This window comes from Podarcis filfolensis (genome assembly GCF_964270895.1).
Source record: "Podarcis filfolensis genome assembly, chromosome: 14".
Taxonomy (NCBI): Eukaryota; Metazoa; Chordata; class Lepidosauria; order Squamata; family Lacertidae; genus Podarcis; species Podarcis filfolensis.
Genome location: NC_139616.1, coordinates 13,745,159 through 13,761,893, shown reverse-complemented (window position 1 = coordinate 13,761,893; position 16,735 = coordinate 13,745,159). Strand labels below are relative to the sequence as shown.

Genomic DNA, 16,735 nt, shown 5'->3' with positions numbered 1-16,735 from the left:
ATTCAAAAGCATCAATTCTTTGTATTTCATAAGTTTTACATATATGGAAGTGAGAGGGAAAGGTTTATTTATCTATATAGCTCAGCTTCCAAAAGACTGAGAAGCAGAGCTGCTTCTAGGTTACTTTGGTTTGCACCAAATTCCATAAACATTATCCAAATGCAGGAGAGTTTCAAAGCTAACTTTCTCCTCCTCCTCCTCCTCCTCCTCCTCCTCCTTCTTCTTCCTCCCTCCCTCCCCCTAAAAACAACAACAGTCCCCTGTATCACTTCTCCCTTCAACACTTGTGTCCCCGCCCTTACAGATGCTCAGCCAAAACATACATTTTAGCAGATTTGACTCTCTTCAGCTAATAAATCATTCCCTTTCACCACAAAAGCCATTGCTCCTCTCCCAATGGGGTCCAGTTTTTCCATCTTGGATGCTGAATACAATGCAGCTTTCTGACCGCGAGGCCCTTGCCAAAACCGTATTTCTTAACAGCAAAAGCAGCCGCCTCCCAGATTTGTGTTCACTAACCCAAGCTGCACTAGCTTGTGCCACCATAAATAAATACAATTGTGGAAACCCCTAGCTAATTTGCAGTCTACTGTTAACCTCAAACAATTCTTGGCACTGTAGCTTTTTTTTTTGTTTTCTCCTGTCCTTTCAGTACCTCTACTTTGAATTATTTCCTCAACCCTGTATTATTTTGCATAGGTAGAGGCATTTTTTTTAAAAAAATGAGGGGTAGATTATTAGGAAAATAATGTTTGCTGTGTTGACAGGCAACAGCTGCAAAATGGAAGGAAAAGAAAAGTATTGCCCCATGCTGGTGAGTTGAACATTGTACGGTGGTACCTTGGTTCTCAAACTTAATCCGTTCCGGAAGTCCGTTCCAAAACCAAAGTGTTCCAAAACCAAGGCACGCTTTCCCAAAGAATGTAATGCAAAATGGGTTAATCCGTTCCAGACTTTTAAAAACAACCCCTAAAACAGAAATTTAACATGAATTTTACTATTTAACGAGACCATTGATCCATAAAATGAAAGCAATAAACAATGTACTGCAGTCACACAATCAATCAATCAGTAGCTGAACTGGGTTCCACACAGTCACAAAAACAAAACAAAAAAGCCGCAAAAGCACAAAATAAATAGCAAAAACAGACCTCAGCATAACACTCAAAACGGAAGCGGGGCATTCAAAATGGAAGTGTGGCACTCAAAATGGGGTACGTTCGGCTTCCGGAAAAAGTTCGCAAACTGGAACACTTACTTCCGTGTTTGGAGTGTTTGGGTTCCTAGTGGTTTTGAGTACCAAGGCATTTGAGAACCAAGGTATCACTGTAGTCACATTGACACATTGGAGATACACCACAACAAACATTGATACTACTCTTATAAGCAGTCATGGCTCTCCCCAAAGAATCCTGGGAAATCTTCTTTCATGGTTGAATGGGAATTTGGACACTGGTCTTGCAGGTCCAACCCTGACACTCTCACCAGTATACACTGGTTTACAAGAAAAATAGCCTAAAACTGAGTAATGAACGAAATCCTTGAGCATCTCTTGTGAGTGCAAGAATGTGTTTGCGTTTGAAGTTATGCTTTCTCATTTCACATTTTGGATTCTATCCTTTTCAGAAACAAACCTATATCTGTGGTTTACATTAGGCAGTTCGCATTCACCCATCTCGCACATATAGTGGTCTTGCTCTTCGGTACGGCCTTTATTCTACAAAACTGGGACCTATGTACAATTGCTGCCAGATGTAAATACTCGGATTATTACCTCATTCTATTGGCGTAGGCAAAGCCTCATTCCTTCTGCAGTCCATAAAAGTCGCATTAGAATATTGCCATTATTAAATCTTAATAATAGGAAATTTCAGAAAGCGTTTAGCCAAGCTGCTCAAATGGTCTCTGCCCTTTGGGAAGGGAGAGAACCGTGTCTCGGAGGGTGAGCACCTGCTTTACATGAAAAAAGGTTGCAGGTTCAACCTCCCTGCATCTCCAGACTCCTGTCTGAAACCCTGGACAGTTGCTGCTGATCAGTGTCTACAATATGGAGCTAGACAAACCAATGGTTTTGGTAGAAGGCAGCTTCCTATATTCCTACATCAGGAGGTTAGGTTCAGATGCATCTTGGCCCAGTGTCCTGGCTCCCTCCTTTGGACACTGCACTCACCACTTGAGGAAACCTGAAAGATTTACTGACGATGTTGGCACATGGCCTAAGCATTAGGATATAGGTTACAGGTAAAGCGGGTGGCGCTGTGGTCTAAACCACTGAGCCTCTTGGGCTTGCCGATTGGAAGTTCGGTGGTTCGAATCCCCACGACAGAGTGAGCTCCTGTTGCTCTCTCCCAGCTCCTGCCAACCTAGAGTTCAAAAGCATACCAGTGCAAGTAGATAAATAGGTACCACTGTGGTGGGAAGGTAAATGGCATTTCTATGCGCTCAGGTTTCTGTCATGGTGTTCCATTGCGCCAGAAGCAGTTTAGTCCTGCTGGTCACATGACCCGGAAAGCTGTCTGCGGGCAAGCGCCGGCTCCCTCAGCCTGAAAGCGAGATGAGCGCCACAACTCCATAGTCGCCTTTGACTGGCCTTAACCATCCAGAGGGTCCTTTACTTTACCTTGACTTGAGTACTCTTGAGTACTCCCAGAATAAAATACTGGTTAAGACATTGTCCCAATACCTGCCATGTCCCCCACTCTACTTTTATAGAGGGGGTGAGACCAGACATTTGTATGGTTCCTGACCCAAGTGAGAGGTAGAAGTCTCTCCAAGCCCTACCTGGATGTGTCGGATATTGAATCTGGAACTTTCTGCATGCAAAACTGATGCTTCACCACTGCACCACACCCTTCCCTCTGCGTCTAGGACATCATCATCATCATCATCATCATCATCATTATACCACCCTATAGCTGGGGGTCTCAGGGCGGTTCACAGAATAAAATCAAGATATAAAACCACAAAATACCCAACAAAAACAACCCAATAGCCGCCCCCCAAAAAAAACACATTTGAAAGGGGCATAGGATGCAAATTGGATCAACCAAAGGCCTGGTTAAAAAGGAACGTTTTTGCCTGGCTTCTAAAGGTGCATAATGAAGGCGCCAGGCAAACTTCCCTGGGGAGAGCATTCCACAGACGGGGAGCCACTGCAGAGAAGGCCCTGTTCTCGTGTTGCCACCCTCTGGACCTCTCAAGGAGGGGGCCTCAGAAGATGATCCAGCACTTTGAATTGGGCCCGGAAACTAATTGGTAGCCAGTGCAGTCGGACCAGGATCAGTGTAATATGCTCAAACTGTCTTGCTCCAGTGAGCAACCTGCCTGCTGAATTCTGCACCAGCTGAAGTTTCCGAACCGTCATCAGAGGCAGCCCTACGTACAACGCATTGCAGTAATCTTTCAGCAGTGAATGAGCCAGGCTGGAGACAGGAGCAGGGCTTATTGTTATCACCCACCTGGTGGGCCCAGACGGGCGGCTCTTCTACACTCAATGCAAGCAGCAATTCCTTAATATTTCAGTTGAGCAGTCTCCTTATTGAATGGCTTTCAGCAGAATAAACAGGACTGGTAAACCCAGGTCTGAGAGTATTGCTGAAAACGGTGCCAGAGAAAAGGATTAATGCCTCCCTCTGCGAGAGAGTTGGCATAATTCAATTAGTTTGCTGCACATCATTATTGCCTTTGTTCCTGCTTGCAATTTCTCCTTTTGCTCTGGTAAACACTTTTTTTTGGGTGGGAGGAAGTGGGGTTGGGGGGAAACATGTCTTCCAGCAAATGCAACAAGTTAATGAATTAGCAGGTTGAGGGTCCCCACCTGTCTGCACCCCTGGTTTCTTATCTCCTGGCTGAGTTTCTGCCGGGCTCTGTGCAGAAAAGCTGTGCTGCGGGCGATACACCGAGCGCTTGGCGTCGGAACAAAAGGAACTCCCAGGGCATGCTTCCTGAAACACTCTGTGGGTTGTTAGCAGCAGGTGAGGCACTATGAGCAACAGCCGAGTGCCAACCGCAGCTGCGTGGGAAACAGCTGCCCCTCCACGCTCGGCACATCTGCCTTTTTCTAATCTCACATCCAGCCTTGTACTTTCCTGTTGTTGCTCTCTTGCAACCAAATCCCTTGGTCTGTTGATAGGTGAGGATGGTTCCTGCATGCGCTTCTCCAGTGGTAAGTGGCAAAAACAACCCACACATCTCCTTATTTTAAAGTTTATGCCTTCCAGACCCAGAATTTGTGTGTGAGAGACAGAAAGACAGAGAGAGGTATGCTTATTTTTATTTTATGAAGCCACTTTGATGTGCCTATATATCTATATATTAAAACTGACACCCATACTTCTTGATAGCAATTAAGACCGATTGTGTAGGAAACTGCCTCATTCCATACCAGATTTGTCCATCTTCTGGACAAATCCAGCCAGTCTTGTGGTCTTCAATCGGCAGTCTCAGGCAAAGGGTCTTTCTTGTAACTTGTGATGAGATTTTTTAATTGGAGATGCCAGGGTTTCCCCTGGATAGATACAACGGACCAGGAGATGCCAGGGACCTTCTGGGTCGAAGGCATGAGCTTTCCTACTAAGTTACAATATCTCCCCTTATTAAGTTTCCGGAGGAATTGCTACATTGTCCTCCATCCAGCTTGGTTTTGATTACAGTTTAAGGGGAAGGGCCAAAACTCAGTGGGAAAGCAACCGCTCCCACATGTAGAAAATCCCAGGTTTCAGCCCTGACATCTCCAAGTAGAGATTGGAGACAACCCTGTCTAAAGGCCTATAGGGAAAGCAGCTGCCAGTCAAAGTTGACAATATTGAAATAGCTGGACCAGTGGTAGAAGGCAGCTTCCTCTGTTTGTCCTATGCTCCCAGTTTTTAAATTTTCTTTTAAGGTATAGAAAAGTAATTTAAGGTGGGCTAAGGATAAAAGTGGGACGCGGGTGGCTCTGTGGGTTAAACCACAGAGCCTAGGACTTGCTGATCAGAAGGTCGGCGGTTCGAATCCCCGCGGCGGGGTGAGCTCCCGTTGCTCGGTCCCTGTTCCTACCAACCTAGCAGTTCGAAAGCACGTCAAAGTGCAAGTAGATAAACAGGTACCGCTCCGGCGGGAAGGTAAACGGTGTTTCTGTGTGCTGCTCCGGTTCGCCAGAAGCGGCTTAGTCATGCTGGCCACATGACCCGGAAGCTATACGCCGACTCCCTCGGCCAGTAAAGTAAGATGAGCGCCGCAACCCCAGAGTCGTCCGCGACTGGACCTAATGGTCAGGGGTCCCTTTACCTTTACCTTTAAGAATAAAAGTGGAGAAACAGATATTTGCAGCACACACTTTACTTTGAAAGCACCTTCCCACCCCTCAAAGAGTTCTGGGCACTGTAAAGGTAAAAAAGTAAAGGACCCCTGGACAGTTAAGTCCAGTCAAAGGCGATTATGAGCTTGCAGCACTCATCTCGCTTTTCAGGCCGAGGGAGACGGCGTTTGTCCACAGACAGCTTTCCGGGTCATGTGGTCAGCATGGCTAAATCACTTATGGTGCAACAGGACACCATGATGGAAACCAGAGCGCACGGAAACGCCGTTTACCTTCCCGCCCCAGTGGTACCTATTTATCTACTTGCACTGCTGTGCTTTTGAACTGCTAGGCTGGCAGGAGCTGGGACAGAGGAACCGGAGCTCACCCCGTCACGGGGATTCAAACTGCCAACCTTCTGATTGGCAAGCCCAAGAGGCTTGGTGGTTTAGGCCACAGCGAACCCATGTCCCGGAGCTGCGCACTGTAGTTTGCTTGGAATGGTAACTCTGTGAAGGGTAAACTGCATTACCCAGAATTCTTAAAGGGGATACATGTGCTTGGAATGTGCTTTAGAGACACAGTGCGTACACAGCTATTGTCCTAGTGGGAACTCTCAGTAGGGATGAGCAGGGTACCTTTTCGAAACCCTAAAGAGCAGCTGCGAGTCTGTGTAGACAATACTGAGCTAGATGGTCTAACTCAGCGTATGGGGCAGCTTCCTATGCATTCACAAACCACTACCAAACCTGGTTTTCATCATGAAATATTTTTTGATGGGGGAGAAATGAAGTCCGTGTGCTTGCTGCAATCAACAACGTCTCTGTTTACTTCTTTCAGCTCTTCTAGAAACCATGGTCTGTAGGTATATCTACCCTGCAGGCACAAACAGTTTAATAGTTACCAGGGCACCATGGGAACAGTGCTTCTGTAAATAGTGCTTGAAATGTCTAATCATGGAAAGGTCTTGACATGCTTATTGCTGACTAAACTACAATTCCCAAGATTTTTTGAGGAAGGGCCTGATGTTACAGTGAAATGAATCTGATAAAAGGTTCTAAGTGAGGTTACAGGGAACCAGGCAGAGGGCCTTCTCGGTAGTGGCGCCCTCTCATCACAACTATCTGACTTTAAGAAGACATCTGAAGGCAGCCCTGTTTAGGGAAGTTTTTTATCGATATTGTGTTTTTAATATTCTGTTGGGAGACACCCAGAGTGGCTGGGGTAGAAATAATAAATTAATTATTATTATTATTATTATTATTATTATTATTATTATTATTACTAGTGTAGATGATCACATCATCACCATACATTTGAATCCCATTTAAAGGACTCGGCTTCCCCCAGCAGAGCCTGGCATCTGTAGTTTGCCCCCGCAAAGCTACAATTCCTAGCACCCTTAACAAACCACTGTGGCTGGGTGACATAGGTAAGGTAAAAGGACCCCTGACTGTTAGGTCCAGTCGCAGATGACTCTGGAATTGCGGTGCTCATCTCGCTTTATTGGCCGAGGGAGCCGGCGTACAGCTTCTGGGTCATGTGGCCAGCATGACTAAGCTGCTTCTGGCGAACCAGAGCAGCGCACGGAAACGCCATTTACCTTCCTGCCAGAGCGGTACCTATTTATCTCCTTGCACTTCGTGCTTTTGAACTGCTAGGTTGGCAGGAGCAGGGACCGAGCAATGGGAGCTCACCCCGTCGCGGGGATTCAAACCGCCGACCTTCTGATCGGCAAGCCCTAGGCTCTGTGGTTTAACCCACAGTGCCACCCGTGTCCCATTTAGTTTTGCCATTTTGGCATAATCTAGCATTTTACCTTGCCATTCTTCCCTGTTTGGAATTGTTTCTTACTTCCTGAGATCTCTTTGTTGGCCCCCTCCCCAAACCCTGAAATGAGACCTCTGGGTCTAACACCTGCTGCCTTTGTAGTCAATTCAAGTTAATTGCTCTGCCTCTAATCCCCATGTCAGCCTAGCTTACAGCTGCTCCTTCTCACCTGTAATTACTTGACTGTATTTGCACAGGACTGTGTCCTCCAGATTGGGTCGATTAATTCTGGTGAGTTATAACTGTAATGGGCTGCCTTTGTTGGTGTAGGCTGCAGTCCTAGCCCTGTTTACCTGGGAGTAATCCCTAATGTATTCAGTGGGACTTCCTTATGAGTAGACACGGTTAAGGTCGCGCTGTTAGTCACCTGTTGAAAAACAGAAGAGATGTGGTTTGAAATATGTATGCAACAAAAGCTGCAGAAGGCTTTATTTCTCCCCTCCCTCCAATTGGTATTGTCAGTGCTTTTTTTCGGGGGGGGGGGCGCATACCCCTAAACATTTTGTGAATCTAAGTTTGGCCTCATTGAAGGGCAGTATTTCAATATGAGTAGGAAAAGGAGAGTACCCCTAAAAAATTTAATTTTTATTTTAGAAAAAAGCACTGGGTATTGTCATTTGAAAAAATACGGTTGATCTTTTAAAAACTAGCGGCCAAGGCAATCCCTCGATGAAAAGGCACCCCAGGCAGAGAGCATCCTTTGTGCCACATATGTACATTAAGCTTCTGAATATCAAAAGTCAACTGCCATCCCGGTCTATTTTGAAGGATTGCTTTGTGGTTTATTGAGATGATAATATGCAAAGTGTTCTGAACACCAGGAAGGTGGCATAGAGGTGCTGAATTGTGTGTGTGTCTAAGCTTTATGCCATTTTTTGTGCATTTTGTGGAAGGACAATTCAAAAATGTTTTATTTTGGAGCAGGGCACCACAACACGCTTGGACTCAAGTGCACACTTTGCGCTCTCTCTCTCCAGTAGCACTTTCAGTTTTTATACAGCAGAAATGTAAGTAGAAGCAGGGCTTTTACTGAACAGATGCTAACTTTCCTTTCCTCTCCTTGCTTAGGGTGGACCTTTTGGAAACTAGAAGATCTCTGAAAAGTAAAGATGATGTTGTCCTCATGGCATGGCATTGGAGAGCTTTCTCTACCGAGCCATCTAGATTGCTTTGGTAAGCTGTTTATTTATTATTTACTTATTTATTCATTATACAGTGGTACCTCGGGTTACATACGCTTCAGGTTACATACGCTTCAGGTTACAGACTCCGCTAACCCAGAAATAGTGCTTCAGGTTAAGAACTTTGCTTCAGGATGAGAACAGAAATCGTGCTCCAGCGGCGCGGCGGCAGCAGGAGGCCGCATTAGCTAAAGTGGTGCTTCAGGTTAAGAACAGTTTCAGGTTAAGTACGGACCTCCGGAACGAATTAAGTACTTAACCTGAGGTACCACTGTATTTATAGGCCACTTTTTTTCTTCCAAGGAGCTCAAGATACAGTCATACCTCAGGTTACAGACACTTCAGGTTGCGCATTTTCGGGTTGTGTACCGTGCCGAACCCGGAAGTACTGGAATGGGTTACTTCCGGGTTTCAGTGCTCACGCATGCGCAGATGCACTGAATCTCGCTTTGCACATGCGCAGAAGCACCAAATCGCAACTCACGCGTGCGCAGACGCGGCGCTGCAGGTTGCGAATGCTGCGGGTTGCGAACGTGCCTCCTGCACGGATCACGTTCACAACCCGAGCGTCCACTGTACAGTGGTACCTCAGGTTACATACGCTTCAGGTTACAGACGCTTCAGGTTACAGACTCCGCTAACCCAGAAATAGTGATTCAGGTTAAGAACTTTGCTTCAGGATGAGAACAGAAATCGGCGCAGCAGCAGCAGGAGGCCCCATTATCTAAAGTAGTGCTTCAGGTTAAGAACAGTTTCAGGTTAAGAATGGACCTCCGGAACGAATTAAGTACTTAACCTGAGGTACCACTGTACATGGTTCTCCTCCTTCCCATTTCACCCTCCCAACAACCCTGTGAGGTAGGTTAGGCTAAGAGATGGTGACTGGCTCCAAGGTCACCCAGTGAGTTTCATGGCTGAGAGGGGATTCAAATCCTGTGCTTTGCCAGGTCCTAGTCCAACGTTCTTAATTATTATGCCACATTTGCTATATTCACAGGAATTGAAGCGTTCTGCCTCGATCCAAAGAGTGTGTGCTGCAAATGAGTTTCCCTCTATGGAATTCAGGAACATAAGAAAAGCTCTGTTGGATCAGAACAAAAGCCCGCCCCAGTCTAGCTAGCATCCTGTTCCCACGGTGGCCAACCAGTTGTAGTTGGTGAATAATTGGAATGATCAATATATATATAAATATTTTGCTATCCTGAAGGAGTAACTGTTTGTGTGGTGTTCTGAGAAGGGTTGTTAGCCTGGTGTATATCTAAATGCTAAGTACTTTGCAGCAAATGAACTCACTATCTGAATTGAGGTTTGAATAGAAGCTAACTTTGATCTCGCAGCCAGAAAATTATAAATGTTTCCTAAGAAATAAACCTATTACATGCTAGCCAACCATGATTAAACTCCTAAATGTTGAAGGTTGGGAAAAAAACTCCCCATAAAAGCCCTCACTAATAACCAAGAACTGTTAAAAAAATGTTTCAAAGAAGAGTCAAGCTTAACTGTGAAAAATCGGATGAGGTCACCCGCAGAGCAGGACTATTTCTTTACCACAATTCTGAGTATTTTCTGATGGAATGACCCATCTTGAAAACACATTGGCTTGCTCTATTAAAAGGATCTCAGTGTACAGACACACTGAACACTTTTGGTCATCTCTGGTTATTTCCTATAAAAAACAAAACAAGCCAAGCAGAGCATAAATAGTAGGGAACTTTCTTTAGCCCAGCAGGCTAATGACTGCAGATTTTACCATTGTACAGTAGGCTAGTTTACACACACACAGGTACATGCCCCACACTGCCCTCAATCCTAACACGCAAGATGATGATGATGGTGATGATGATAATTTATTATTTATACCCCACCCATCTGGCTGGGGGCTCTCAACAGAATATTAAAAACACGACAAAACATCAAAGTGTTGGTGCTGACCTTTAAAGCCCTAAACAGCCTCAGTCCAGTATATCTGAAGGAGCGTCTCCACCCCCATTGTTCAGCCCGGACACTGAGATCCAGCACCGAGGGCCTTCTGGCGGTTCCTTCACTATGTTTAATAATAATAATAATAATAATAATAATAATAATAATAATAATAATAATAATAATTTATTATTTATACCCCGCCCATCTGGCTGGGTTTCCCCAACCACCTTGGGCGGCTTCAAACCAAATATTAAAATACAGTAATACATCAAACATTAAAAGCTTCTCTAAACAGAGCTGCCTTCAGATGTATTCTAAAAGTTTGGTAGTTATTTTTCTCTTTGACATCTGATGGGAGGGTGTTCCACAGGGCAGGTGCCACTACTGAGAAGGCCCTCTGCCTGGTTCCCTGTAACTTGGCTTCTTGTAGCGAGGGAACCGCCAAAAGGCCCTCGGTGCTGTTATGCCAAGATAACAGCACTAAAAGAACAAAAGGTGCAGATTTTGGAATCCAAGTTAACGGTGCCCATTTAAGAAAACAAGCAAAATTCAAAGTAGCTAATGTTCTACTTTTGATTCTTAGAAGCAAATAACTTTTCAAGCTACTCTCATTGCACAGAACTCGGGCATTACAGTTTTTCTTCCTGAATATTGCCAGCCTCTGAAATTGTACTGTTTTTCTTCAGGGCAGGTACTGGGACCCTGTGGAAAATAAGCTGGTGTTATAATGCTCTGTAGAAAGAAGAAATTTGTAGGTATGTAATCCATTAAATATGTTTGTATGTGTGCTATATGAAACTGTATAGTTGTCAGCAGAAGAAATGTGACTGAAATTACGTATTGCCAGTGCTTTTTTTCCTGGGGGTATGCATACTCCTAAACATTTTGTGAATCTTTGTACTTTTGTCCATTTACTGTATTTATTTTCCCTGATTTGAACTATAACCTGATTTTACTGTATTTTTGGTTTCTATGGAAGCTGCCCAGAGTGGCTGGGGAAACCCAGCCAGATGGGCGGGGTACAAATAAATAATAATAATAATAATAATAATAATAATAATAATAATTGTGATTTTCTTGAGTCAAAATGAGAGTACCCCTAAACATTTTTGTAAGAAAAAAAAACCACTGCATATTGCTAAGATCATGAATAAGAGGCCTGTGACTCTGTGACTTGCACTGGTATGCTTTTGAACGCTAGGTTGGCAGGAGCTGGGAGAGAGCAACAGGAGCTCACTCTGTCGATGGGCGGGGTATAAATAATAATTTATTATTATTATTATTATGCATTTATTTACATTTTATACATTTTATAAATTTTGACAAACTAATAAGAATAAATAAATAAGAATAAAAATGTGCACCCCACCACTGAGACCATTCCATTGTAACTATCCAACCTCCCAAAATTTCAACACCTCTTGTGATGGTTTGACCCCTTTCCGTTTTAACAGTACAAATTCTACAAATTCTCCTCAATGTCATTTCTCCTGCGTATTCCTCGTCTTACCTTAATTTGTTGTTGTTTAGTCGTTTAGTCGTGTCCGACTCTTCGTGACTCCATGGACCAGAGCACGCCAGGCACTTCTGTCTGCCTGGTGCATAATACCTTACCTTAATAGCACATGTTAATTTATCGGGTGGCACTTTGATCTACATAAACCACTGAGCCTAGGGCTTGCTGATCGGAAGGTCGGCGGTTCGAATCCCCGCGACGGGGTGAGCTCCCATTGCTTGGTCCCTGCTCCTGCCAACCTAGCAGTCCGAAAGCACGTCACAGTGCAAGTTCTCTGGCAGGAAGGTAAACGGCGTTTTCGTGCGTTGCTCTGGTTTCACCAGAAGCAGCTTAGTCATGCTGGCCACATGAGCTGGAAAAACTGTCTGCGGACAAACGTCAGCTCCCTCGGCTAGTAAAGCGAGATGAGCGCCATAACCCCAGAGTCATTCGCGACTAGACTTAACTGTCAGCGGTCCTTTATCTTTACCTTTAATTTATCATTAATAGCTATGTCTCACACCTCTTTATGGGACACGGGTGGCGCTGTGGGTTAAACCACAGAGCCTAGGACGTGCTGATCAGAAGGTCGGTGGTTCGAAACCCCGTGACGGGGTGAGCTCCCATTGCTTGGTACCTGCTCCTGCCAACCTAGCAGTTCGAAAGCACGTCAAAGTGCAAGTAGATAAATAGGTACCGCTCCAGCAGAAAGGTAAACGGCGTTTCCGTGTGCTGCTCTGGTTCTCCAGAAGCGGCTTAGTCATGCTGGCCACATGACCCGGAAGCTGTACGCTGGCTCCCATGGCCAATAAAGCGAGATGAGCACTGCAACCCCAGAGTTGGCCACGACTGGACCTAATGGTCAGGGGTCCCTTTACCTTTTACACCTCTTTATACCATTCTTCCATTTTGTATTCTGCTTGCCCCTTCCACTTCCTAGCTATAATAATACATGCAGCTGTCAATAAATTTGTGAGCAGGTCCTTCCTAACCTGCGAATCTTCCACCCCATCAAAACCCCACTTATGGAGAAGGGCAGTTTCTGTAGTGGTGCCCAATCTGTAGGATGCTTCCCGCATCCCACAATAAGGCAGGTGCTGACAGTGATGTTGTCTCACTGCCAACTAATAACATGGAAGCAACATCATTGTCAGCACCTGCCTTCTAGCGAGGCCATCAGTCCTGAGCATTGGGGCTGATAGGAACTGTAGTCTGATGAATATAAAGGGCTCTCATCTCTACTTCTGTCTCTGTGACAATGGAAGGCAGGAATGGTGGGCAAAACTACAAGAAACTCTGACCAGGGTTGATGGCACCACATGGCTCCCTTGAGCAACAGCCTATTAGAGTCCATGGCTAATGCTTTCTTTTGGCCTCAAAGAAGAAGAAGAAGAAGAATTTGGATTTGATATCCCACTTTATCACTCCCCGAAGGAGTCTCAAAGCGGCTAACATTCTCCTTTCCCTTCCTCCCCCACAACAAACACTCTGTGAGGTGAGTGGGGCTGAGAGACTTCAGAGAAGTGTGACTAGCCCAAGGTCACCCAGCAGCTGCATGTGGAGGAGCAGGGAAGCGAACCCAGTTCACCAGATTACGAGTCTACCACTCTTAACCACTACACAACACTGGCTCCACAAAGCATGTTGAAGCCAGAACATCTTAAACATGGGAAAAGGTAGTGCTCAGAGTTGATGGGAGTTTAAGTCCAATCACATCTGGAGGGCCACAGGTTAAAAGTGGTGGTCATTTTGTTATAAAATTCAATATTTATTATAACATCCAATGCAATTAAATGTTTCAAAAATTATATGACTACCACTATTTATATATTCTGGCTGCGCTGAAATTATCAGCCACAAACCCAGTCTCTCGGAGGTTATTTCATCTACACATTCATTTTCAACTTGCGAAATTATCTCCCATGTCCTTCAGACCTTTCACCACAATGTTTCTTGCCACAAGTTTGGCAAGATGTGTGTATGTGTGTGTGTGTGGGGGGGGGTTCTTCCCCCACTCATAGTTTTAGGTTTCATTTCTTTATATTTTCCTTTATCATCTTTACTGCAGATCTCCTGGTGCACATGAGAAATGAAAACCGAAACTATTTTTGCAGAGCAATTTGAGTTTTTAAATTAGCCTTCCCAAACCTTCCCAAACCAGGTGTCTTTCGGTCGTAGTGGACTACAACTCCCATCAGTGCCAGCCAGCATGGAACTGGCTGAGGTTGATGGAAGTGGCAGCCCAGCAACTGACAAAGTTATTTAAAAGGAAGGAAGGATGGAAGAATAGGAAACAATAAGAAAACTTTTCTTTACAGAAACTGTACTCTGGTTTGCCTTCTTATGCTTTCATGGGTTTTAATTTTTCAGAGGAGAAGCGGAGAGTGAAAGCCAATAATCGTGAATATAATGAAAAATTTCAGTACGCAGTAAGTACAGTGTTTTGATAGTGGAAACATCCACCAGTCAGTGGTTTCCAATTAGCTAAGTATTGCAGACTCCTTGTTTTTCAAGCTACTTTTGAAAATGTTGATATCTCTATGGTAGCTTTTGTTATGTGCAGGGTTTTTTCCCCTGGGGGTACGCAGGGGTACGCATACCCCTAAACATTTTGTGAATCTTTGCCTTTTGTCCATTTGCGTGTTCAGACCTTTAAACCTCCTCCTTAAATAAATTCAGACAAGACTCAAATTTTGGTTTGGTTTTTGGCAGAATTTAGGCCACAACTTTATTGATTACAGTAAGTGACTGGTTGCATAGGCTCTGGTTCGACTAGCTGCCTGCCATGCAGGTAGCGCTGACCCAGGGTTCCAGCATAGGTCAGCCAAGGGTGAACACCTGGATAAGCAGAAAGCCAGGAATAGGCTATCTCCGCCACCCAAATGCCCCCCTGGACTCAGGCATGGGCACAACCGCCTCACAGGGGTTGACCAAGCCATCGAGTCCCTGGATTCCTTTAACGGAATACCCTTCACATAGGGATGGCGAGAGCATTCTCCCATCCCTATCACCTGAACCAGAGCCTATCCGCAACCTTACAAGTTGTGACGATTTGCTACGTGGCAGGCGAAACCCAAATGGCACCAGCCAATCAGCCAAGTGGAGAAAATTCCTGCTGTGTCCCTGTCCCGACGACACACGACGGCATAGCAAGGTCAAGCACACAAGCCCTAAAAGTAGGGAGAGGTGGGCGGGTGTTCCGAATGCACGAGCCGAAAGAGGAAGCTCTGGGTCACGTGCATGGGCATAAATAGGTCCCTCGAACCGTTTGGACTGCATCCCATTGGCCAGATTGCACCCAGCTTCAAGGGACCTACCAATTGGGTGTTGTGGCTATCCAATCTTACCCACCCACAACGCAGGGTTTGGTTGCCAGGTCTCACCACAACACGAGCCCTCTTTAAGGGAGGACCCGATTTACTGTATTAATTTTCCCTGATTTGAACTATAAAATGGTGATTTTCTTGAGTCAAAATGAGAGTACCCCTAAACATTTGTTTTAAGGAAAAAAGCACTGGTTATGTGCATGGTGCCACAGACCTTCTGAGTGGGTTACCCATAACCCATGGAGTCCATGGACCACCAGTTGGGAACTGCAGCATTAATGGTTCTGTTTTTATTTGGGTTTTGTGACTGGACTGGCCAGACATTTTAAGAGTCAAAGCATTTTTTAGATTTATTCTAATGTTTCTTATTTGATTGAAAATCTTGTAGGCCGAATGTGAACTGCTAAGGTCAGCTAGCTTTTCTGCCGAAAAAACCCTCCCCTCCTTTTGCTGATCAAAAGTATCATAGAATTGTAGAGGTGGAAGGGATCCTGAGGACCATCTAGAACTGTGGTTCCCAACGTGGGGTAATTTTATTTTTAAGGGGGGCACTTCGAGAATGAAGGAGCATCTCGACCCTCATCGTTCTGCCCAGACACTGAGGTCCAATGCCAAGGGCCTTCTGGCGGTTCCCTTATTGCAAGAAACAAAGCTACAGGGAACCAGGTGGAGGGCCTTCTCGGTAGTGGCACCCGCCCTGTAGAACGCCCTCCCATCAGATGTCAAAGAGATAAAAAGCTACCTGACATTTAGAAGACATCTAAAGGCAGCCCTGTTCAGGGAAGTTTTTAATGTGTGACATTTAATGTATTTTTAATCTTTGTTGGAAGCAGCCCAGAGTGGCTGGGGAAACCCAGACAGATGGGCAGGGTACAAATAATAAATTATTATTATTATTATTATTATTATTATTATTATTATTAGGAGTTCACTTTTTGAATAATAAGAATTATATGTCACAGGGTGTGTGTGGGGCATCAGGATTTTAGAGATGCTTAGGTGGGGCATGGCCAAAAAAGGTTGGGAACCACTGATCTAGAACAACAGGAATATTCAGCTGTCCCATGCGGGGATTGAAGCTGCAGACAGCGGGAGATAACCAGGGCATGTACCACTTTCTCCAAGCCATGAATAAATTTATAAACTTCTGTCATCTCACCTCTTATTTCGTCTCACCTCTTATCATCTCACCTCTTAACTCACTTTTTCTCTGAACTAAGAAGTCCCAAGTGCTGCAACCTCTTTTCAAAGGGAAGTCACTTCAAGTTTAGTAAGGCGAATGTACACAACACTTCAGGGAAAAACCACAAACCCAGCCTCTCGGAAGTTATTTCATCTGTTCATTCTCTAGACGAGAATCCTGAAAACGGAATCTATTCCCTGCCACAGTGAATTTTATTTATTCACTTCTCTCTTTAAAAGTCATGTTGGCTGCCTGTGCTTGTTCCCATTAGGGGTGTGCAGTCATACTGAGGTGAGAGGATGAGTGGATGAGTTAAATCCTGCTCTGCTCATCAGGATTCCATGCAGAGGAAGAGGTTTTCCTTGGAATCCCCTGCTAAAATGAAGGTGGAAGGGACTTTTATCTTAGCAGCACCTTGCAAGCCCTGAAGTCCTTGCTTCGGGGCCTGAAACCACTTCATATCTGCGGTCTAAACCACTGAGCCTCTTGGGCTTGCTGATTGGAAGGTTGGCGGTTTGA

General features: G+C 44.9%; 1 protein-coding gene across 1 annotated transcript in view; it reads left to right on the top strand.

Moving 5' to 3' along the window:
- Positions 1-3,958: 3,958 nt before the first annotated feature.
- ATP8B4 (ATPase phospholipid transporting 8B4 (putative)) overlaps positions 3,959-16,735 on the top strand; it is a 117,508-nt gene continuing 104,731 nt past the window's right edge. The window contains exons 1-4 of the mRNA XM_083586279.1: positions 3,959-4,165; positions 8,177-8,281; positions 10,899-10,967; positions 14,078-14,136. Of these exons, the coding sequence (XP_083442405.1) occupies positions 10,940-10,967; positions 14,078-14,136 (87 nt within the window). The 5' untranslated portion in view covers positions 3,959-4,165; positions 8,177-8,281; positions 10,899-10,939. The remainder of the gene's footprint in view (positions 4,166-8,176; positions 8,282-10,898; positions 10,968-14,077; positions 14,137-16,735) is intronic.